Source organism: Hyperoodon ampullatus (genome assembly GCF_949752795.1).
Source record: "Hyperoodon ampullatus genome assembly, chromosome: 4".
NCBI lineage: Eukaryota > Metazoa > Chordata > Mammalia > Artiodactyla > Ziphiidae > Hyperoodon > Hyperoodon ampullatus.
Window position 1 is genome coordinate 137,769,531 of NC_136917.1, and position 25,595 is coordinate 137,795,125.

Here is a 25,595-nt window from a genome sequence, read left to right on the forward strand (position 1 = left end):
GGCAGCCATGTTGCTTAGACCAGCTAGACAAGAAGTTGTGTTAGGACCATTCAGATTCCTGGTTCAGGTGCCTGGTCAATCAGATTGAAAAAAGAAAAGAAGCGAGAGTCCCTTACATTTGGCTGCTCAGACACCTTGTTGCAGGGAAGATACCAGAATGACTCCAATGAGGTGCAAATGTTTAGGATGTTTCTCAGAAGCAGACCACCAGTTATCAAATCTTATGTAGACTGTAGATGTACAGGGGAAAAAAATGTGAATCCTAATATACACAGAGAGTGAAAGAGAAGGTAGAAGAGGGATTGCCCATAGTAACACAATTGGTAGTGGCGGTTAGCAACTTTAGTTTTACACTAGGGTTTCTCATTAGCATAAATATTGACATTTTGGGTTGGATAACTCTTTGTTGCTGGAGTTGAGGGGAGCATGTTCAGGGCATTGTAGGATGTCCAGCAGCATCCTTGGCCTCTACCCACTAGATCTGAGTTTGTTTAAATTTTTTTCTATCGTAAACCATGAGCAATGAACACTTCTACATATCTCTTTCTGGGCATGGTTGTGTGTGTTCCTCTAGGATAACTGCCACAAGTAGAATTGCTGAGTTAGAAACTATGCACATTTTAATTTTAATACATACTTGCAAACTGCCCTCCAAAGTAGCCTGACAATTTACCCCTTCCCCCATCTGCATATTTGAGTATAATTTTCTCTAGATCCTGACTAACCTTGGTAGTATTAAACTCTTCACTTTTCTGAGTGTGAAAAACTGTACTATTATTGTTTTAATTTGCATCCTGGAGTTAGGCATACTTATATCTGTGTATGTTTATCTGTTAATACCCTTTATTCATTTTCCTATTGGGCTTATAAATTCTTCAATTTATGTAAGTGAGACAGCTATACATTTTGAGTACTAATCTGTACTTTTTATAAAAGTTGCAAATGTTCTTTCTTGTCTTTAAAATTTTACATGGTGTTTTTTATTGTGTAGAAATTTCATTTACACATTTCTCCTAATATTGTCATAGGAGTTCTTAATAGGATTTTTTAACCTTCAGTTTTTAAACCATTTAAAATATGGTTTTACGTATTGTGTGCGATAGAGCACTAACTTTATTACTATTTTACATAGATAGCTAATGTCCCAACATCCTTTACTGAACAGTTCTTTTTCCTACTGCTGTGAAATAGCACACTAATCATATTCCAAATTCCCATATGCTATTCTGTCTCTCTACTGTTTCAATGTTTTTCAAACTTTTTATAGTGCTACACAAAGTAAGGAACAACTTACCTTGTAAACTGATGCACTACCATGCATGCACCCACACGTCAAGCAACACCCACACCTAATAGATGTGTTACACTTTGATAATTTCTCTTTTCTTACAACCCATTAAAAAACAAATCTGGTGGTAACTACTAAATTTATTTCCTGATCCACTAATAGTTTCCAACTTGCTTCTGAAAAATTCTGCTTATTTATTCCATTAATTTTCTAGGTGTTTTCTAGCAGCACTAACAAATTAATATTAATTTTTGAAACATTATACTTTATACTTTTCTTCTTTTTAAAGGTAACTTTTCCTATTTCCTGGACTTTTACCCTTTCATGTGGGTTTTTTGTTTATAAGCAAGTTCCATAAAAAATACTTTCTGACTGATTTTTCACTGAATCTATAGATTAATTTGGGGGAGAATTAGTATTTTTATGATACTCTATTGTCACCTGTGATGATCTAGATCTCATTTGACTTAGGGTATCTATTATAGTTAAAATTTTCCATATATATATAATTTTTAATCATTGTATATAATTAAGATGTACAACATGACTATATGGATATATATATATTACTACAGTCAAGCAAACTAATTAACATATCTTCTCACAGTTATCATTTTTTGTATGTGAAGAAAGCACTTGAAATCTACTGTCTTAGCATATTTCCAGTGTTCAATACAGTATTAACATAACATACAGCAGGTGTTAATCATATTTATCATATTGTACATTACATCCCTAGTACTTATTTATCTTGTAACTGGAAGTTTGTACCTTTTGGCCACCATCCAGTTTCCCTTCCCCTCACCCCTGCCTCTGGTAACCACAGATCTGATCTCTCTTTCTATGAGTTTGTTTGTTTTTGAAGTATAATTGAGTCCACAACACTATGTTAGTTCCTGGGGCACATTATAGTGATTAGATATTGCTATATATTTCAAAATGATCACCAGTATAAGTATAGTTAAATCTATACCATCTGTCACCAGACAAATATGTTACATTATTATTGGCTATATTCCCAACGCTGTACATTTCATATTTGTGACTTATTCATTTTGTAACTAGAAGTTTATACCTCCTAATCTCCCTCACCTATTTCTCTCAACCCTATACTCACCTCCCTTCTGGCAGCCACCTGTTTGTTCTCTGTATCTGTGACTCTGTTTCTGTTTGCTTATGTTTGTTCATTTGTTTTTTAGATTCCACATATAAGTGAAATCATACAGTAATTATCTTTCTCTGTCTGACTTATTTCAGTTTGCATAATACCCTCTAGGCCATTCATGTTCTTGTAAATGGCAAGATTTCATTCTTTTTTTATGGCTGAGTAATATTCCATTGTGTGTGTGTGTGTGTGTGTGTGTGTGTGTGTGTGTGTGTGTGTGTGTATGTATGTGTATACACCACATCTTCTTTATCCATTCATCTATTAATGGGCACTTATGTTACTTCCATATCTTGGCAATTGTAAATAATGCTGCAGTGGACACAGGGGTGCATATATGTTTTTGAATTAGTGTTTTTGTTTTCTTCGGATAGATACCCGGGAGTGGAATTGCTGGATCGTATGGTAATTCTATATATAATTTTTTGAGAAACTTCCATAGTGTTTTCTGTAAGGGGTGCACCAATTCACATTCCCACCAACAGTGCACAAGGGTTCCCTTTTCTCCACATCCTCACAGTACTTGCTATTTATTGTCTTTGTGGCAATAGCCATTGTGACAGGTGTGAGGTGCTATCTCATTGTGCTTTTGATTTGCATTTCCCTGATGTTGAGCATCTTTTCACATGCTTTTTGGCCATCTGTATGTCTCTTTGGAAGAATGTCTGTTCAGGTCCTCTGCCCATTTTTTAATCAGGTTGTTTGTGTTTTTTCTTTTTTTTTTTTAGAAGATGTTGGGGGTAGGAGTTTATTAATTAATTTATTTTTGCTGTGTTGGGTCTTCGTTTCTGTGCGAGGGCTTTCTCTAGTTGTGGCAAGCAGGGGCCACTCTTCATCGCGGTGTGTGGGCCTCTCACTATCGCGGCCTCTCTTGTTGCCGAGCACAGGCTCCAGACGCACAGGCTCCGTAGTTATGGCTCACGGGCCTAGTTGCTCCGCGGCATGTGGGATCCTCACCGACCAGGGCTCGAACCTGTGTCCCCTGCATTAGCAGGCAGATTCTCAACCACTGCACCACCAGGGAAGCCCCTGTTTGTGTTTTTGATGTTAAGAAAGGTCCATATACTTTTTTTTTTTAACATCTTTATTGGAGTATAACTGCTTTACGATGCTGTGTTAGTTTCTGCTTTATAACAAAGTGAATCAGTTATACATATACATATATCCCCATATCTCTTCCCCCTTGCATCTCCCTCCCTCCCACCCTCCCTATCCCACCCCTCTAGGGGGTCACAAAGTACCAAGCTGATCTCCCTGTGCTATTCGGCTGCTTCCCACTAGCTATCTATTTTACATTTGGTAGTGTATATATGTCCATGCCACTCTCTTTGTCCCAGCTTACCCTTAAAGTTTTAAGAGAGTATTTAGACAGAGGTAAATTACTGTATGATTTAAAGAACATTCTTTTTAAAAGTATAGTTCAGAAACCGAGCAAATGGGTATGGTCTTGGAAATGTAGATGTCATGGATGTTTTTTAACACTCTAAAACAGCAGAAATGCATTGCAGTTGTGGAGTTTTGGGGAAGTTGAAACATTGTCCATTGAGTTAAAGGGACACATTAGTTTTCTGGCTAACCAAAAAATATTTTAGTATTAGGGATAAAACTTTCTACGTATTTTTGATGCTTGTGATTTCCTGACAGGAAGGAAATCAGGCTGCAGAAGCACCAGCAAAGTATAAAAAACAGTGAGATAACAATTAGGGCTTGGAGGATGGCTTGGCAAGAAGAAAAGTTACATTGCAGTTTTAATAGAAGCATTTAGTTGAAAGTATGAATGTTTAAAATATGTTGATCAAGGAAAAAATATTTTTTCTTTTTCATTTATTTTGTATCTCTATGAAGTGATGGATGGTCCCTAAACTTACTGTGGTAATCATTTCATAAGGTATGTAAATCACAACATTATTCTGTACACCTTAAACTTATATAGTGCTGTATGTCAATTATATCTCAATTAAACTGGAAGAGAAAAAAAAATTAAATTAAAAAAACGTTGATCACATCATCTGTCATCACATTGCTAAATTATAAATTTGTTTCATCTTCTTTTAATGTTTTCTTTCATTTAAAATCTTGGTTCAGTAGTTTGAAAGTGATGAAGAAGTTAATTTCACTGTCATGAGCGTTTCATATCTTTGAGAGTTGGTTGTGAGAATCTGGACTCAGTCACACCTAAATTTGAGATTCTCTGCTGTCATTATCTTGATGCATGATTTTGGGCAAGATAGTCGACCTCTCTTTGCCTCAATTTTCTCATCTATGAAATAGTGATGAGAATAATGGTACTTACCCCGTAGAACTGCTGTGAAGATTAAATGATATAATCAATGTATAACTTTTAGCAACATACATGATAACTTTTGTTATACTACCCAAATGAGATAAATTGTGAGAGGGAGGAAGTGTGTAATTATTCAGCAATTACTATATTGCTAATACTTTTCTTATGATAGTTCATTTAATCCTTTCTACTATCTTACGAAATATGTATTGCCCCATTTTATAAATGGGGAAACTGAGATGTCCAATATAAATATACTTTGTTTTGCCCTGTAAGTAACCTCAGGCACAGAGCCCCTGACATTGGGCTGCTTTCTTGTGAAATGGGGGAATAATTCATATTCTAACTTAGGAGGCTCCAGTGAACCACATCACCAAGAAAAGCACGGTGCCCTGGAATCACCTTCTGGAATGTAAATATCTCTATACTGTTTCCTGCTAGGGGTGATAATGCAGCTACATCTCCCTGCCAGTTCTCCCCAGGAAAGTTTGTCATCAGCCTCACGAGGTGCCAAAGAAATAATGCCAGAGTCAAACAGCCTTTTCTGGGTGCTCTGACCGCTGGAGCCTCTTACAGCTCCATGCCCTGGAACGAGGTCTGGGCCTCCTCGTTCTGAGCAGGGGAACCCTGCACGAGTTAGACTTGGGTTGAGCAGCATCCAGCAGGAATCAGCTCAGCTCAGACCTAGGGAGGAGACTCACAGACGTCTACAAAGATTTTATTCCTGAAGCAGAGTTTTGCCAGATGTGAAAGAGTCTTTTGTAGAGTTGAATGATGGTCCATCTACCACGTGTCCTAGGCATTTTGACCTCCTGAGGCCTCTTCTTTCTTTATAAGCTAAGCTTTCCTTTCATACACGAGGCAGGGAGATAAACCAAACCAGTTCAGTCTTCAAAGAAGCCATGCAGTACCAAAAAAAGGCTGTTAACTACTATGAGCAGAGACTGCAAAAATGCAGACCCCTCCATATGCATGGAATCGTGCAGTGTTTGTCCTTCTCTGGCTGCCTTATTTCATTGGGCCTGGTGTCCTTGGGGTTCATCCATGTTGTGGCATATTGCCAAATGAATTTCCTCCTTTTTAAAGGATGAGGGATGTTCCATTGTTTGTATATACCACATTGTTTTTGTCCATTCATCCACTGACGTTTGGGTTGTTTCCACATCTTGGCTATTGTGACATGATGTATCTAAAACAGTCAAATTCACAGAAACAAAGAATAGAGTGGTGGTTGCCAGGGGTTGGGGAGGGGTGGGGAATGGGGAGGTATTAGTCAAATGTCTAAGTTTCAGTTAAGCAAGGTGAATAAGTTCTAGAGATCTACTGTACAACATTGTGCCTACAGATAAGAGGGTAGGTCTCGTGTTACTACCACGAATTAAAAACAAAAAAAAGTATACTTTTTATTGGCAAATGAAAGGTATCTAATCAGAGTAGAATAATAATCTGAGTTTTACTTTAGAAGGACAACTTTGGTGTGTTAAAAAAAAACATGTAGAGGAGGAGAAACTGTAGCCAAGAGAAGTTAGGAAGTCATTTTTCTCATCCTGGTGAAAGGTAATGAAGGTGTAGGGGAGGAAAAAGTTTTCCTTGACCCTCTTAGGGTCCCTAACTGGGTCTGAAAATTAAACTGACAAACATAGTTTAACAGGATTAAAGCATACAAATTAATTTAAGTTTTATGTGACACAGCATCCTTCATAAGGAGAGGAGGACCCAAAGAAACAGTTAAATCTGAGTATTTTTATGCTAGGCTTGATGAAGAGTGGAGAGTCGTGGGAGAATATGATAGATCAGAGAGTATGAGATAAGTGTAATAAACTGGGGGAAATTTAGCAAATCCTATTTGTTAGAATTCTTCTATGTGTCCCTTTTGTCTGTGGAGATAAGGATGCTCCTTTCCCCCAGATATAGGGAAGGCACCTCTCCCATGAAGGTTTTATGACCTGTTTCAGGGGAGAAGCGCAGGGGGAATGTCAGAGTGACCTTTCTGCTTCTGCTATTTTCACAAACTCCTTCAGCTTAAGACATTTAGTATACCAAGGTGCCATATTTTGGGGGTAGCATGTTCTCAACCCCATCAAAGCCCTACAGTAAGAAGAGTTGGAGACAACTGAGCAAATCTGATTGACATTTCAGAGGTAAGAATCGACTGAATTCTACTGGATGTGATTTAATCTTAGGGGTCAGGAGAAGAGAAGGCTAATGCATCTCCCTTGGATATTTTGAGTTTGAAGAACCTTTGGGATATCTAGGTTTAGATGCTCAGTAGGCAACTGGAGCTATGGGCCTGGGGATCAAGAAGGAAGTCTTGAATGGAGCCAAGAGTTTTACAAATAAAGGATATTAGAAATAATAGTTGAATCCAACATGGGAGTGTCAAACAGAAAAGTAAAGAGACCAGAGAGCAAAGTCCCAAGGGAGACCAACATTTAGGGGTAGTTGGAAGAATTGGTGTGTGGCTAGCAGAATGTTAGGATCATGAAATAGAAGCAAAATAAAGGGAATTTCTAGGAGTAGGTAGTCTCTGGCAACATCTGATATTTCAGAGACATCAAACAAAACAAGAGCTCTGAAAAGAGGTCATCACGTTAAATAGGCCATCTTTAACCCAAGAGAAAGCACTTTCTGTAATGTGGTAAGATACTAGAATATGCTGTACTGAAATGAGAACATGGGTGAGAACAGAGACTGTGTGTAGAAAACTCTTAAGAAATTGGCTAACGAAGTAAATTTCTTTGACAGACAGGACTAAGTTTTAAGGCTATCATAGAGTTAAAGATGAAGTGAGGAAAATTTATAGAAAACAGAAGCTCAGAACCAAATACAGCAGATCTTGAAACATTTTCTCCTATTACTAGTACCTAGTATAATTTCTGCATGTACATATGCTGAAATGTATAAATCCCTTCAGTTTTACTGACTCAATTTTTTTTTCCCTGTATAATTGTATTTTGTTAAGGTCTTCCCATAGCTAGGGTTTTTGTTTTGTTTTGTTTTCCTTTTTGGGCATAAAATTCAATTCAGCAATTTTAGAATTACACGAGCAGTTATTTCAAGCATGTGCTCACAAAGCACTTCTCACACTAGTTGTACTTCACTGTTGGCAAAACTTTGCACATAGTCATTGCTTAAGGAAGCATTTTTGTGAAGTTTTAAATGTAATTAAAAGTGATGTTATGCTATTTTAAGTTCTATTTTTTTTTCTTTCTACATTTTGGCTCTGCATTCTACTTTTAATGATACTATACTGTTGAGCGTGAGATGGGGAAATGTGTTTATATAATGCAGTGCCCTCTCCCAAACACAGCCCTTTCCTTCCCATTAAAAGTAACCATCACTGTTCTGATTTTTGTATAGTCACTTCCTTGCTTTTTAAAATTGTTTTATTACATAGGTGTACATTCCTGGGGCGCAGTGGTTAAGAATCCGCCTGCCAATGCAGGGGACACAGGTTCGAGCCCTGGTCTGGGAAGATCCCACATGCTGCAGAGCAACTAAGCCCGTGTGCCACAACTACTGAGCCTGTGCTCTAGAGCCCGCAAGCCAGAACTACTGAGCCCACGTGCCACAACTACTGAAGCCTGAGTGCCTAGAGCCCATGCTCTGCCCCCTTCCACTTTACTTTTTTTTTTTTTTGGACAAGATTACTTCTTAGGTAGTGGGGTGTTCCTCCTCAGGAGACACACAATTCTGTTTTTGAGATGACTGCAGCAGTTGATGCAAAATGACTGGATTCATGATTCACCGGGGTTTCCTGCATCATTGTACTGTATTTCTATGATTTCTTCATTTATTTGCTGCAATTCTATAAAGAGAAAGTTATCTTCCTTTATTATTTGGTTACCAGTGGTACATTACTGTATAGGAAGAGCAGTGTGCTTACTTGATATTTTTTTCTTTATTTACCACTGTTCAAAATTTTAAAAAGCTGGCTCTAAGTTGGATATATATATCAATATCTATATCTACGTATTTATATATAGATATATCACCTAATGGCTTTGTACTGATATTTCAAATGCAGTGAAAATTCAGAACTGCAAGATGTTTATTTAAATTCTTCTGTCTCACGACTGTATCTTTATCCCATCCCTACAAATTCTTAAGGAGTTAGAAGACTGGGAATGATAGAATTAGTATATCACACAAACCCACATTACACACTTTCTTGTAGTAACTACCAATAACATGATTACTGAAAGGAGTTGAAACAGTCACTCCTATCTCTCCTTACTAGTTTCTGTTTGTTTCTACAGTTGTACTGTTTCTACACTGTCAGAGCACATGGCACTTCTTTAAACAGTACTCTTCCCCCTATATCCTTGTCAGCTAGTGAGTTTAAGCAGATTAAGGTCACAGCGTTAGGCTTTTGTGATTCCATTACTATTGTAACAAAACTTTTCTTCAGCTGTGCCTATGAAAGAAAATAATAAAGGGAACTAAATATATGTTACAGAGGAATAATTCTTCAAAGGAATGTTACATTAGGAAACTGCTGATATAGCCCTATTGTTGATTATTTAAACTTCTTTATATCTTGGATTTCCCCTAAATGTAACTTTTACAACATCTTTTTGTTTGTTTGTTTTCTTTTGTGGTTAACAGAACATTCCAATATGCCAGTCGAAAAAAATATCACTTTAGAAAGACCTTCTAACATAGAACTCACATGCCAGTTCATGACATCTGGAGATTTGAATTCAGTAAATGTGACTTGGAGAAAAGGCGATGAACTACTTGAGAATAATTATCTCATCAATGCAACAGGAAGCATCCTGTATACCCAATACATGTGAGTAAACAAAATTTTAACCTGTATGGCTAGATGAAATTAAATTCTAAATATTTTCCTGACTGAGCATTCTTTCCTTTGCTGTCACTTGAATGTTATGCTAATATTCTAATTTGCACATTTACAAAATTTTTTCATCTTTAAATTTTGATTAATGGCTGAGTCTTTCACTTTCATTAAGGAGAGTTTTTTGAGAACTAAGCCTGTATTAATAACTTAAATTATCTTTAGGTTCACCATCGTTAATAGCGAACAAATGGGAAGTTATTCTTGTTTCTTTGAGGAGAAAAAGGAACAAAGGGGCACATTTAATTTCAAAGGTCAGTACTAATAATTTGTAGAGTAATAACTTTAGCATTATATTCTTAGAATTCTAAATCCTCAAATTTGTTGGGAAGAAAATATCTAGTTTTTGTGCTGAAATAAATCTTTACCATTATGTAAAGGTCTTGGATCTTATGCCATCATCTAAAATCCTGTTGTGTTCACAAAATAATTGTTGTGGTAAAAAATAAACAAATAAATCCTCAAATTTTAAAATTATTATTACAATACTAAAAATACAGCTGAAAAAAAAGGAATCATGTGCTTTCTATTGAGTCATAAGTGGTGACCTTGAAAATGGAGCTTCACAGTGTCTTCCCAGTGCTCCCTCCCCCAGTTTAAAACACAGGTTTTAGTTTGAAAGACCAGGCTGCCACGTTATTTGTACCTCTCTTGTAGCAGTCTCTTGAATTTACTTATTTATTTAGCCCTCCAAACTCAGACCTTTTATAATACTCCTCTAGGTGTCTGAGTTATTGCACTCCTAGACTGTGAGAATATGCTTTGGTGTTCCATATCCGTGGCTCCAGGACTTGGGATTTTAGGAACCCATAAAATTTTAAAATAATTTGGAGATGCACAGAGGTTGCCTGCTTTTGATTTCATCAAGTAAGGACAAACCCCAGAATGTAATCCACAGTTCTCCCCCACAGGAAAAAATAAACTCAAAGTATTTTACTCTTACCATCATTAAACCAAAACTTTAAAGGTCTTAATCTCATAATAGAGACTAGTTGTTCAAGTTGGGTAATTATCTTCATGAAAAACCCATATTCTCTGATAGGTAAGTGAATGTCACTGTCCCTGCTGGTATTTGGGAAATGCAGTCTGTTGCCATATTAACTATCTTGGGCTTTGCTTCACATTAATTTACCAGCACACATGAGAAATTGTTCTTTTTCCTAAAATTTGTGAAATCCAGCTAGCTGCTATGACAAAATACGAATTCTATCCCCAAAGTCCCATCAATAACAGAATGGCCTGACTCATCGTTGCCATGATTTCAGATGGTCCCCTCCTTCATCCCTCCCTGTAGTCCCTCTGCACTCAGACTCATTTCCTTCCTGTGGTTTTATAAATATTCCTACTGGGTAAATATAATAAATCCTTGTATTTATGCACTTTGGTCTCTGCAAAGGCAGAAACTATTATCATCTTTTGATTATTTTGGTCATGTACATTCTCTTTTAACCTTCTTTCCTCCATTTGCCAAATTTAACCTAGTGAAGGATAGATATATCATATACATTTCCTTCCCTTATTCCTTTTCTTACCTTCCCTTTTCTTTTTCTTTCCTCAGTCTTTTTTCTCTTGCCCCTGCCTTGCCATCCTAATGAACTAACAGATACTAAACACATGGACACACATGCACACACACAAACACACAATCCTAGTACGCATTTTATGTGTCTCCTTTAAATGTGTAAAGAAGGCCTACAGGTCTTGAGGAAATACTCATCAAATCTTGAGGCTCAAAGTGCTTCCAGGAGATTCAACTTTAAAAATTGCTTTTTCCCCTCTTCTAAATAGCACTGTTTTCTAGAAATATGTACTAGTTCAAAGTTTAAATATCGAATATATTACATTTTTTCTTATTAGCACTGTTATGATAAATTACTTAAATTATTACTTGGAAGTCATCATTCTAGTCTCTAATGTGAAGATTAACAGAAGCATTTTAGTTTTCAGTGTACTAATAAATTTAATGCCAAGTAGTCTTAAAGAAGGCCTCTTGATCTGTATCTATTTTGAGTAACTAGGTTGATGCTGGCTGGTGTCAGAAGCACCTACACAAGGTCTAGGTTTGAAATCAAGTGCTTGAGGAATGCAAAGAGCCACTGAATATTTACATTTTTGCTTTTTATAGTTTTCTTAAAGCAGTTTAGTTCAGTTTATTTGTTTTAAATGCCCACTTAACAATGTAACTTTTAAGTATGTACTATATCTTAAAGATTTTTATATAATTAATAAGTTGGGCCCTTCCAGATTTTCTTTGGTAAAATAATAATTCTCTTTAATTTATCTAAGTTGAATATTGCTTGGAGGAATCATTTCATTTGAGTACAATTTAAAGGCATCTGCAGAACAATTCATATTATAGTTATTATTTAATTAGATCTTATAAGGCTTCTAGAATGGTATATATATATTTTTTACAAATATCCTATTTTACTCTTTCTCCACATGGATTGCTTTTGGCTTTTCCTAAGAAGAGGATTATCTTTTCAACTGAGCGTGGATGAAAAGCCTGTTTTATCCTCCCTTTAAAATTGAGCCAAAAAAGAAAAAAATTCTGCTATTGATCACATGAGTCAACTAAAGTGCATGAGCCTCAGTCCTCAGAACAATTTATCAGCAAAGTCCCTCCTTCTGCCTTTATGGAAACTGGTTGATTTATTACTATAAGATTATAAAAGGGCCTTAACATCACTGATTAGTACAGTGTGGAAAACCCTGCTGACTTTGTGTGTTTGGCTGTTGATGACAGTATAGGGGAGAAAGCAAAAGTCACACTGGAAGCTTGCAACTGCTAATGTCACTGACTGCCTTTCACCAAGAAAGATGGGTGATGGTCTGCAATGTATTTTAGTAGTAGGTCAAATATTCTGAGGTAGATGCTGAAAATTTCTATAATAACCATCAATGTTAAAATCTCTTAGTAAAAAGATGCAGAAACTTAGTTGGTAAAGCATAAGGAATAGGACGTAGAACTTCTTGGAAGACATGGTGAGATTCTGATAGTACCAAGTGCTATGAAACCTGCCTTGACCCAGCCATCTGTCCTCACTGGGAAGCATCCAAGGAGTCAAATGGAAGAGCATAGTAATAGAATCAGTTTGAACTTAAGCTTCAAACGCCAGTGCTGAAACCTAGTTAGCTGTCTTTGACTATATGGAAGAATCTTTTTCCTAATTTGATAACACCTAAACATCCTTGAGCCAAAAATGACACAGGCAAATGTTTTCTAGTCCATAAATATGCAAATATAAATCTCTAAGGTTTACAACTCCATAGGGTTTTCACTTTCACTGAGTAGTTCCTAGACCTCATCTTCCTAGACACTAGTCTGAATCAGCAATTTCACCATCTTTAAACTTGAATTCTTTCAACCCCAAGATTTTGTGTGTCCTACTTTATCCAGAGTTCCAAAGGGTCAAAAGGACACATTAGAATGCTCTATCACTGTCCTCCTATTCATAAATATTTCTAAACATTAGCAGAAGCTCAGAACCAACTGTTACCTCTGGAGAAGTTTGAACAAATTAATGTTCCACTGTTATCAGCCATATAAAGCATAATAGAGCAGTGTTTAATGTCATCTTGGCCATTAGTTTACGGCATAGTCAAGGAAACAGAAGAGATGAAAATAGAATGTGGGTTTTGTTTCTCTGTGGCATCCCTCAGTCACTGTCAGTTATCTGCTGTCTGTACCCAAATCTTAACATTTAACTGGGATGGTTTAATAGCATACCCATGTGTTCCTCACCCAAACCTCAAAATACCCAAGATTTTCTTGAAAAGCACCCTTCAGCTACCAGTTATGCTTCCCAAGCCTGTGCCTCTTAGACGCTTACTGCAGACCATTGTATCTTCTGGCATGTTTCCCCCCTCAAATGTTACCTTTCTTCTACTTTTGATTCTTAGCTTGTGGGTGGATTTCAATATTTTGATCATATTTCAACACATATTTCCCTGCTGAAGCATGATTTCCAGAAAGAAGCATGCTGAAATTGAGAAACAGGATAGATATCTGGGAGATCCATAAGCTGGGAAAGCAGAAACTTGCCCTTAACTAGTGCTCAACAAAACCAGTTTTGCGGTCTGCCTTCAAAGCAGTGTTTAAGGTGAGCCTAGCCTGGCTCTAGAAGTACTGCACCAGAGCCACACTATCAAAAAGCAGTGCCAAATATGTACATGTTGTATCTCTCCATGTGGAACTCAAGAAGGGTGGCTCTGCTCCATTGGAGGTTTGGAAGGAAACTTGTGGCTTCAGAAGAGAATCCCTATTTTAGCCAAGCTCAAATCTCTACTTAATCTGCAGGCCTTTAGTTGAGGCCTCTCCTAAAGTAGGGTTGATCTTTCCAAGTGGGACTTTATCCCTCAAGTGCTTCTGTGTTCTCATACTTCATTTAGTAATAAAACCACACCAGATGCTGGGAATATTGGAATGAAGTATGATTAGAAAGTGCTATTAAGCCAATAGTGTTTTGTCAGCAGACCCAAGAACAGCTCCATTCTCACCTGGTCCAATCATTCCTCTTCACAACAAATCTCAAATGTAGAAATATACACAAAACAGAGACACCAAAGAAAAGTAACATCTTATTATTGGCCAGCCTTGGCCACAAACCTCGCTGTAATCCTTAGATGGCTTCCTTTTTTCTCAGTTAGGTCTTACTAACCTTAAACCAAAGCAGAGTCATCTATTCTTTCACAGTCCAAGCTCAATTTGGTACTTACTACTCTAGATAGGAGGATATACCCATCTGAACCAGACAGAAGACACATGCTGAGCATGAGGCTGAGTTATTTATATCTCCAAATCCCCAGCCCTAGAAAACAAGACCCAATCTGTGCCCTGGAATATGACCAATCCAGGACTAACTTCCTCTCTAGGACTGGAAAACTGGAGGGTTGAATGAGAGGAGGGAATTTAATACCGAGATCACCAAGGACTTCTGTCCAGACCACTGCCCAGACTTCTGCTGCCTTTGCCTCCAGTGTCTAGTGAGAAAACTAGCTCTACCATAAGAGAAATGAAACAAAATATGTTCTGTGGCTCAGCCTAATTTAGGCCTTTAACATTTTGACATTTAAACTTATTGTCTTGTTTTTCAGGAACTTAAAATATAGTTGTTATGTTAATATCTCAGTACGTATGGTCAACCTTTTCTCTTTGATCCTGGAGTTGCTTCCACTTTTCTTATATTGGTTCCTCCATTAGAGTGCTGTCTGGGTCTACAAATGGCCCTGAAGGGGTAGCTGCAGACTGAGGAAATTGAACCAAACTAATTTTTATTATAAAAAACTTTTATTATAAAAACATGTGTATATTATTTAAAAATTTAGCTCATGGTGTGTCAAATTATTACTTGCTTTATTCTTGCCTTTTCTTATTAAATCCAGTATGTGGTGAATGGGCTGTTTCCTTTTTATTCTTAGGTTTTATAATAATATGTAAAGTACTATTCCATTTGTTCTTTCTGCTCCATATACTACATAGGTCTGGAAACAATAATTTCTTTTTAACTTTTAACCAATTTCATTTCTTTTTATGGTAAGGAGCCGTAATTAGGTCCCCTGATTGAAATTGTTCTAATTTATACTTAAATTGTAATCCTTATACAAACTTTTTTTTTTTTTGCTCACAACTCACACATACATACTGTATTTTATTTTTACAAGAGATAAATAAACTGACACCAAGCATTGTAAATGGATGACCACAACAAAAGCAACAATGATTTCAAATATCACACACGAAACACACTAATACTGTGTCATAATATTGACATTCAGTCCAGTAATCCTCCACTGTAACAGCTCCTTTACTGTGCAGTGAAAATTGATTTGTATTTTTTTTACCTCTGAGTCCTTGTGGGATTTTTTTTTAATTCAAACAGAAAGTAACAAAAATTATAATCATCCTCATCAGTTCACTCAGTTCCATGTAATTTTTTTTTCATCTTGATCTTTTGTTAGCACTTTTATGAATTCATCAGTTTTCCATTAGAGTTCTGAAAATGCTTATTCATTCAGTTCAGCAGTATAGTCAGTTACCAGAAACCTGTACTTGTCAGTCTTTTCCATGAATTCCTTGAATATGAAACCCTTTTATAGGAACATTTTTGAAAAGCATCAGAGTATGCCCAGAACTGTCTGTAAATGACAAAAGACTTAAAAATGACCATGGTTAAAGATTTGATGAAAGTTCATAATAATGCAATTGACAAGGAAATTTAGTTATTTCTGAGATACACATTTTAAAGTAATAACTAGAATTATGACTTATAACATTATACCAGAACATATAAGATTTTTAGAAATTTCATGTAATGTCTGAAACATTTATATTAACGTATTTCCATACAAATAACCCAAAGAAAGTTTAGTATTAGTTGTTTTTTTGTTTGTTTGTTTTTTTATACTGTAGGTTATCAGTCATCAATTTTATACATATCAGTGTATACATGTCAACCCCAATTGCCCAATTCAGCACACCACCATCCCCACCCCACTGTGGTTTTCCCCACTTGGTGTCCATACGTCTGTTCTCTACATCTGTGTCTCAACTTCTGCCCTGCAAACTGGTTCATCTGTACTATTTTTCTAGGTTCCACATATATGAGTTAATATATGATATTTGTTTTTCTCTTTCTGACTTACTTCACTCTGTATGACAGTGTCTAGATCCATCCACGTCTCAACAAATGACTCAATTTAGTTCCTTTTTATGGCTGAGTAATATTCCATTGTATATATGTACCACAACTTCTTTATCCATTCGTCTGTTGATGGGCATTTCAGTTGCTTCCATGACCTGGAACAGTGCTGCAATGAACATTGGAGTGCATGTGTCTTTTTAAATTATGGTTTTCTCTGGATATATGCCCAGTAGTGGGATTACTGAATCATATGGTAATTCTATTTTTAGTTTTTTAAGGAACCTCCATACTGTTCTCCACAGTGGCTGTATCAATTCACATTCCCACCAACAGTGCAAAAGGGTTCCCTTTTCTCCACAACCTCTCCAGCATTTGTTGTTTGTAGATTTTCTGATGATGCCCATTCTAACCAGTGTGAGGTGATACCTCATTGTAGTTTTGATTTGCATTTCTCTAATCATTAGAGATGTTGAGCAGCTTTTCAGGTGCTTCTTGGCCATCTGTATGTCTTTGGAGAAATGTCTATTTAGGTCTTCTGCCCATTTTTGAATTGGGTTGTTTGTTTCTTTAATATTGAGATGCATGAGCTGTTTATATATTTTGGAGATTAATCCTTTGTTGATTTGTTTGCAAATATTTTCTCCCATTCTGAGGGTTGTCTTTTCGTCTTGTTTACGGTTTCCTTTGCTGTGCAAAAGCTTTTAAGTTTCATTAGGTCCCATTTGTTTATTTTTGTTTTTATTTCCACTTCTCTAGGAGGTGGGTCAAAAAGGATCTTGCTGTGATTTATGTCATAGAGTGTTCTGCCTATGTTTTCCTCTAAGAGTTTGATAGTTTCTGGCCTTAAATTTAGGTCTTTAATCCAGTTTGAGCTTATTTTTGTGTATGGTGTTAGGGAGTGTTCTAATCTCATACTTTTACATGTCCCTGTCCAGTTTTCCCAGCACCAGTTATTGAAGAGGCTGTCCTTTCTCCACTGTACATTCCTGCCTCCTTTATCAAAGATAAGGTGACCATATGTGCGTGGGTTTATCTCTGGGCTTTCTATCCTGTTCCATTGATCTATATTTCTGTTTTTGTGCCCGTACCATACTGTCTTGATTACCGTAGCTTTGTAGTATAGTCTGAAGTCAGGGAGCCTGATTCCTCCAGCTCCGTTTTTCGTTCTCAAGATTGCTTTGGCTATTCGGGGTCTCTTGTGTTTCCATACAAATTGTGAAATTTTTTGTTCTAGTTCTGTGAAAAATGCCAGTGGTAGTTTGATAGGGATTGCATTGAATCTGTAGATTGCTTTGGGTAGTAGAGTCATTTTCACAATGTTGAGTCTTCTAATCCAAGAACATGGTATATCTCTCCATCTATTTGTATCATCTTTAATTTCTTTCATCAGTGTCTTATAATTTTCTGCATACAGGTCTTTTGTCTCCTTAGGTAGGTTTATTCCCAGATATTTTATTCTTTTTGTTGCAATTGTAAATGGGAGTGTTTTCTTAATTTCACTTTCAGATTTTTCATCATTAGTGTATAGGAATGCCAGAGATTTCTGTGCATTAATTTTGTATCCTGCTACTTTACCAAATTCATTGATTAGCTCTAATAGTTTTCTGGTGGCATCTTTAGGATTCTCTATGTATAGTATCATGTCATCTGCAAACAGTGACAGCTTTACTTCTTCTTTTCCGATTTGGATTCCTTTTATTTCCTTTTCTTCTCTGACTGCTGTGGCTAAAATTTCCAAAACTATGTTGAATAAGAGTGGTGAGAGTGGGCAACCTTGCGTCCCTCCTACCGTCTCATTGTGGCTTCTCCTTTGTCTTTGGATGTGGGGTATCTTTTTTTGGTGAGTTCCAGTGTCTTCCTGTTGATGATTGTCCAGCAGCTAGTTGTGATTCTGGTGTTCTCGCAAGAGGGAGTGAGAGCACGTCCTTCTACTCTCCCATCTTGGTTCCTCTCCACAAACTCTTATTCATCTGCTTTAGCCAAGGACTTGCATAAGTGTTTCAAGCAGCAGAATTTGTTTTACAGCTTCACTGAAAAGTTTTTTAATATATGTTATTAAAGGATGGATTGGTGCCACCTCCAGCATCTCAAAGCTACTGTTTCTTCATTCTGCTGGGCCTTGTCTCCTGTGAATTCATCTTTTATTTTTTATCATTTTAATCTCTTTTAATCGCCTTTCTCAGATGGGCTGAGTGTTCTGTAAATGGCTCAGTTTGGACCCTTTTCCACATTTGGGAGTGTTTTTATACATTCCTATGGTTCTGAATGAATTCAGGTGAATTTCCAGTTCTCCTTTTATTCTGTGTCTTATTTCTTCTCTGTTCCACATGGCCAACTGGCCTAGAAATCATTCTTGCACATGACAACAATCCATGCCATTAAGCTGGCTAATGTAGGAAGGCCGTGGGCATTACAAATTGTACGAAAACTCAGTTAAGAAAAGCAGTACCAGTACATGATGATAACAGAAGTTCGAATTTTGTGGTATTGCTCTACACCAAGCCCTTCATATACTGTGTTTGTGTACTTAATTCTTTACAGTAACATTGTAGAAGGGTATGACCAACCTATGTCCTCAACACTAGTAACACTGAAGCTATAATTCTAATTCAAATATTTCCTGGACCCAAATCTTATATGTTTGTCACATCATTGTCTCATTGTGCTGACTACTTCAAACGCTCATTGACCTTTGAAATGGACACATATTAACCACATTTCCCTTAGTGTCCCTCAGACTAATGGTGACCAATAAGGAGTGTGGGACACTAGTAGCCATTCAAAAGGAGTGTTCAGAATATCCTCTGGCAAGATTAACTCACCAATTTCTTCTGGCTGGGATGACTTCAGTCATGCTAATCACATGTGTTCACTTCTCTCCTACCTCAGGAGTACCCTAGTGGTACCTTACTAGGTGCTCATAAACTATTAGTGGGGTGATTATAAATTCTGATTGGTAGTTCACATCTTTGGGTAATGTAAAATTGTAGATCATTCAGTTTTATCAAAACATACTTCCTTGGTTATGAAAAGTATGAGAACCGTTGACTTATAGATTGCTCTGTCATCTTATGATTTACACATTCAGTGGTGATATACCTTCCTTATTTGCATCTCTTTATTATTAGCAGTGCCTCATTCAACACTCTGCTGGTCAGCATTGCTGATGAAGGAGGGGGTGATATGTGCAATTGTATTTAGGCCCACGTTAAACCATAAGGAAAACTGAAGACCTCCAACACTCATCACTGTAACATTAATCAACTAAAGACAGAACCTGTGAAGAAATCCAACCCTATTTTTACCCCTATACAAGTGGCTATAGAAGTCAGAATTTCTTTTCCAGTTATTACCAATTATTTCCCCCTTCCTCATCTTTACAATTCATACATCCAGCAAATGCCCAATACTCTTCTGGTAGTAGAAAGCCAAGAGTGTTTAGAAAATGTATTTAATCTGGGAACTTAATTTTAGCAATTAAAATTGATCTTTCCATTTTCCACCCTGACCCTCCCCAAAATAAAATCTAAAAGTAGGATAACAAGTGAGTAGCAAACAGTGTCTATAAAATTTGTCAACACAGTATTAAAAATTTAGACATTGTCTCTCTGCTAGAAAACCAAAAAAAAGAAAAACAAAACACAAAACCTGCTAAAATTAGTAAAAGAAAAAAAAATCAACAAAAGTCATCTTTGTTGATAAGTCTGTCTCCCATAAAAGTGTACATTTTATAATACATCCTTTGAGGTCAATCAGAAGGAACTGATTTCACCATGGAAGCTGCTGGTTGGCTTTTTATTGCTTTGCTTATGTTCTTATGCTTTAATTTTCTTTACCAAGTTATTCATAGCCTTAAAACTTAATTTTTCTAAATTCAGTGCTCATTTTTATTGTTACTAATGGCATCTGCTTCAAAAGAAATTTATCACAATGAATATTAGTTTTTGTTTTTTTCCTACAAAACTGCATAAAAGTATTTTTTATCTCATTTTCTTTCCTATTCTTTTCTCTTTCTCTTAAATTTCTTTTGCTCCTTTCTCATCTTCCCATCTTCTCCAACTCTTTTCATAAATCTGTGTCAAATAAAAATTTTAAATCCTGAAAATTTTGTCTCCTCACTCGAGTGCCATTTAAGGGTGAACTTTGAAAAAATATTTGCTCTAACGTAACTTAGTAGGTGGGAAGAAAGAATAGTCTTGAAAACATGAAGTTTCTTTCTTATCCAAAGCATGTAACAGACTATTACAATACTTGTAATTGTTATTGGCTCAATAATAGAAGACCTTCCTTCTGTTTCTATATTACTGACAATTATATTGCACCATCTACCTACTACAACTATATGTCCTAACTATAGATAACTATACTGTAAATTCATTTTATATAGAACTAAAACTACAGAAACAAAATCATATATTAGTGAAAAAATGAAAAGAGAAATTATATTCTACTTGAATACATTCCCCCTATTCAAACTCTTTCAGTAACATACATTTCTCTCCATTTTTCTTAGTCCCTGAACTTCATGAAAAAAAGAAACCGTTGATCACTTATGTAGGGGATTCAGTTGTCTTGATGTGTAAATGTCAAGACTGTTTTCCTTTAAATTGGACCTGGTACAGTAGTAATGGGAGTGTACAGGTAAGATCATATTTCTTTGACTTGAAGAAAACAAAATAAAAACTTTTATTTGATAAATAATAAGATTATAATACACTCACAGTTCTTAGGACTTTATACTTCTGTTATCTTGTTCCTTAATATGTGTTCATGAAGAAAGAACAGTGATGAATGGAGCTGTCATTTGGTGTTTTTAGCATATTACATTATACATCTGAAGATACTCTTAATGTTTCATTAAGTGGTACTTTGTTTTTTAGATTTAGGAATTTATTAAAATTCTATGAAAGGAAGTTACAATTCATTTTTAGTTGACAAGTTTAGATATAACCCCAACAAAAAAGAATCTTTTTTTTCTTATCATTTCATGAGAGTAACTAGAAAAAAGAAAGGGAGTTTTCTTTTCCTGTTTCTGTCTCTGGAAACATTTGTGATAGAATGCAATACACTGGCAGCATCTGAGAAAAGAATGAAAATTTGGTAACTTAAACTCAGGTTCTAGGTTCTTTGTGTCACTGACCTCTTTTGGACTTCCAGAGACCTAAGGGAAACCAAATACTTTAAATTCCTATTAAAGAATTAATGGAGCTTCCCTGGTGCGCAGTGGTTGAGAGTCTGCCTGCCGATGCAGGGGACACGGGTTCGTGCCCCAGTCTGGGAAGATCCCACATGCCACAGAGCGGCTGGGCACATGAGCCATGGCCGCTGAGCCTGCGCGTCTGGAGCCTGTGCTCCTCAACGGGAGAGGCCACAACAGTGAGAGGCCCGCGTACGGCAAAAAAAAAAAAAAAAAAAAAAGAATTAATGGCTTTTCAAAGAGCTGATATTAAGAAAAACATGAGTACTTAAGAAATCATTTCTGGTTTTCTTCCTCCCAAATAGCAGGGAAATTTAGGACATTGTCCTTTAGGGGACACCCTTTTATTGCCCTGGTGCTAATGAGCATTGAAATTGAAGTCTTGTAAAGGCAATTCTAGAAGGAACGGTATGAGACAGTGTAGATCTTAGTGAAATATTAAATTCCTTCTTAGACAGCACTGATGCTATTGTAGACTGCTGACGACGACAGAGGGAAGGACTTAAAAGGGTGAGTTACTGATTCTGTGATTGGTTTGAGTTGTCAAAGAGATAGCTCCAAATCACTTAGGAGTAGACTTAAACTATTATTATTTGTACTATCTTGTTATTGATGATTAGGAAAGGCAGTCATTTTGTGTATGGAAATATTTTTAAAGAGCATGTAAATTTGTAAAAACAAGTAACAGACATAGTTTTTGAATTACATAGCCTAATTTATTTATGCATATGTGATAATAGACAAAAAAAGCTTGTCTAATTATATTAAACTTTTAGAATGTAGTCTGTGCTTCTCTCCATTTTCTATACTAAGTTTCTCTCAATTTGGCCCTAAGCATGGGTTATATTAGGATATGAGAAAAGTGCAGGGAAGATGGTGCAAGTCAAAACTTTAGGTCAAGTGTTTTTTCAAAAAGTAGGTGAACCATCTGCATCAGACTCACCTGGGGCACCTATTAAACATGTAGTACTTTGATTTATCAGCTCTGAGTTAGAGAGAGTACATTTGTAACAAGCATCACAGGCAATGCTGTGCACACAGTGAGCCAGGTTGCTATAATTTTTTTGGCAAATAATAAACTCACAGACAGTTCTTCATCAGATAACCTCCAAGAATATTTGTATGCAAATTAGCATTTACTGAGCAGTGCAGTTGAGTGATAGAGCAATGAAGGCATCAAATGGCCTGAGAATAAAATTTAATTTAATGGATTAAATAAATCAGCCACCAAATAGCTTAGTATGGATCTTAAAAGGCTGAGGAAAACCCAGTGAATCTCAGAAGCCAACGTGTCAGAAAGAGAGAGAAATTCAGCTATGAGAAGACAGAAGGTGCGCAGACCACCATGTATACCAGGCTTACAGGGATTTCTACCATTTCTTCTACATCAGCTTCAAAGGCCTGAAGATTTTGTCTTCGGTTCCAGTTTGAGGAACTCCCAATGTCATGAGCCAGTGAGCTTCCTTTACAGGAATGATCAGATATAATAGCTTCATTAATTTAGTAGTTGATTTAATGAATGTATGCCTGAAATTGTGAAGGAGGAAGTATTTTGAACTAGTCAGGGATTGTAACATGAAACCCAGATGGCTGGAAAATTTCTGTATTTCTAATTCTCATAGAATATTTACCCACAATGACTTGCACACTGTAGTTTCAAACATTCAGTGCTAAGTAGTTAAAGCAAAATGTACTTTTCCTTTGTTTGCTACCTTTGAAAGATCAAACTATGGTAAGACTTGAGCTCTGTATGTATAACTTCTCACATACTTTAATGTGCTCCCTTCTTTAATAAATTTATTTATTTATTTTTGGCTGCATTGGATCTTCGTTGCTGCGCGCATGGTTTCTCTAGTTGCGGCAAGCGGGGTCTACTCTTTGTTGAGGTGCGCGGGCTTCTCATTGCGGTGGCTTCTCTTGTTGTGGAGCACGGGCTCTAGGTGCGCGGGCTTCAGCAGTCGTGGCACGGGAGCTCAGTAGGTATGGCTAGTGGGCTCTAGAGCACAGGCTCAGTAGTTGTGGCATACAGGCTTAGTTGCCCTGGCCCAGGGCCCGAACCCCTGTCCCCTGCATTGGCAGGCGGATTCTTAACCACTGCACCACCAGGGAAGTCCCTAATATGCCCCTTTTTCTGGTAAGCAGTTTTCTTGGTACTATCTTGTAGCTTTCACTCAAAACTAGATCATTCAGGACATGTATCTTTTATGCAATATGATAGGAGCGGATTTTAATGTCTCCTTCTATTAGGTTCCTGTTGGTGTTCCAATGAACAATAAGTATGTGATCAATGGAAAAAATGCTAATGAAACAAGGCTCAAGATAATGCAACTTTCAGAGGAAGATCAGGGATCTTACTGGTGCCATGCAATATTCCAATTAGGCGAGAGTGAAGATCACATTGAACTTGTCGTGCTGAGTTATTGGGTGCCCCTCAAAGCATTTCTTGCAATAGCTGCTGAGGTTGTTCTTTTAGTGGCTATTATTCTGCTTTGTGAAATGTACACCCAAAAGAAAAAGAAGCACTCAGGTAGGATTTCTTTTTTTTAGATAATTCTCATGTTATGACAATCCATTATGGTGGCTTTAGAGAAAAACCTAACTTTTGTTTTTTGTAGTGGTATTTATGTTAATAACAACGGTGACAGTGAGCTATGAGCTTATATTGATGGTCTTCTGTATCAACTTCCTAAAAAATTTTAATGTTAAAATATACCTTTTTTCCCTTTTCTTTGGTGTTACTGGGACCAGCACACCAATTAAGTGATATGTGCATTGGTACTGGAATATTAGAAAATTCTGCATTAGCTTAATATAAAAGATCTCAAAGACAAACAATTATTATTTCATTTAGATAACTCATTTTTAAAAACATTTAATCAAACATTCTGAAATTCTCATAAAAGACATTACCTGCCAGCTTTCTGTTTTCATAGCCTGTGCCTGATGGATAACAGACTGAGAAACCAATGGTCCCCTAAGAAAATTTATCTTATATTCTGTATTTTTTCCTGGTTTTGTACTAAATATTTCATAACTTAAATAATTACAAATCAGTCAGTTCTGTTTTTGATGATCCCAGGCACCAGACTATGCTTGATCAAAACTGCAGGCAATTTTGCAAGTCGGGAGAGCAGGGAAGGAGTGGACCTGATGGAGGGGCAGCTGTCTGATGGGGCCCATCTCTCTCATTCCAGAGCGGGAAAACAGCACAGGCAGTCAGGAGATGTTGAATTCAGGGGAAAGTAGAATTGAGCATATATGCTTTGTAAGACTAATAAACCAATCTTAAGAGTTAAATTCTTCTTTTGTTACACAGATGATGGGAAGGAATTTGAACAAATTGAACAGCTGTAAGTATTATTTTTTATAGATTAATTTTCACATGCGTAAAATACAGATAAATATGAAATTAAATAAAATGTTTGCAGTTAGAAGAAAAAAGTACAAGAGTATATAACATAGTTTACAACGTAGTATATAATGTGTGTTATTTTCTGTAGATGTCCATGTTGTGGTGAAGAATGGCATTTGGCATTTACGTGCATGCAATAGAATCCCCCTCCACCACTTACTTTCACCTCTCTGTGCTTCAGTTTTCTCTTCAACAAAATGGGTTTAATGATACTACTTACCACATAAGGTTTCTGGATTAAATGACTTTCTATGTGTAAAAATCCTTAGCATAGGCTTTGATGCACAGGAGGCACTCAAGAACCATAAGTAAGTATTATTTGTGTAAAGCAATGATTCTCAACCCTGGCTATATTTTTGATCACTTAGGATGCTCCTTAAAATTACAGTTACTCAGACCTAACTGGATATCTCGGATCAGAACCTCTGGAATTGGTGCCTGGGCATCTGTATTTCTTTAAAGTGCCTATCACTGATTCTGATTCTCAGAATTCAGTGTTGAAAATCACTGGGCTTGTGTGTCATTATTTTTGAAGGAACACAAATTGTGCCACATTTCTGTTACAGTCTCCTTTGTTTAGAGTTGAGCTGAGCATGAGGAGAACTAGGAAGAAAATTACCAGGGATATCATTTGGTTTGGTGAGCGTGGGAGTTACTGGACCCACCAAGCCAGAGAACTGACAGTGGAGCCCAGTGAGAGAGGTGCTTAAAGTCCAAGTAACACAGCCAAGGGCTGGGGACCAA

General features: G+C 36.7%; 1 protein-coding gene across 1 annotated transcript in view; it reads left to right on the forward strand.

The window, feature by feature from the left end:
- EMB (embigin) overlaps positions 1 to 25,595 on the forward strand; it is a gene marked incomplete at both ends in the record, with an annotated part of 48,916 nt that overhangs the window by 14,014 nt on the left and 9,307 nt on the right. Inside the window, 5 exons of the mRNA XM_079701610.1 lie at positions 9,346 to 9,532; positions 9,764 to 9,852; positions 20,756 to 20,883; positions 23,687 to 23,966; positions 24,756 to 24,789. Of these exons, the coding sequence (XP_079557736.1) occupies positions 9,346 to 9,532; positions 9,764 to 9,852; positions 20,756 to 20,883; positions 23,687 to 23,966; positions 24,756 to 24,789 (718 nt within the window). The remainder of the gene's footprint in view (positions 1 to 9,345; positions 9,533 to 9,763; positions 9,853 to 20,755; positions 20,884 to 23,686; positions 23,967 to 24,755; positions 24,790 to 25,595) is intronic.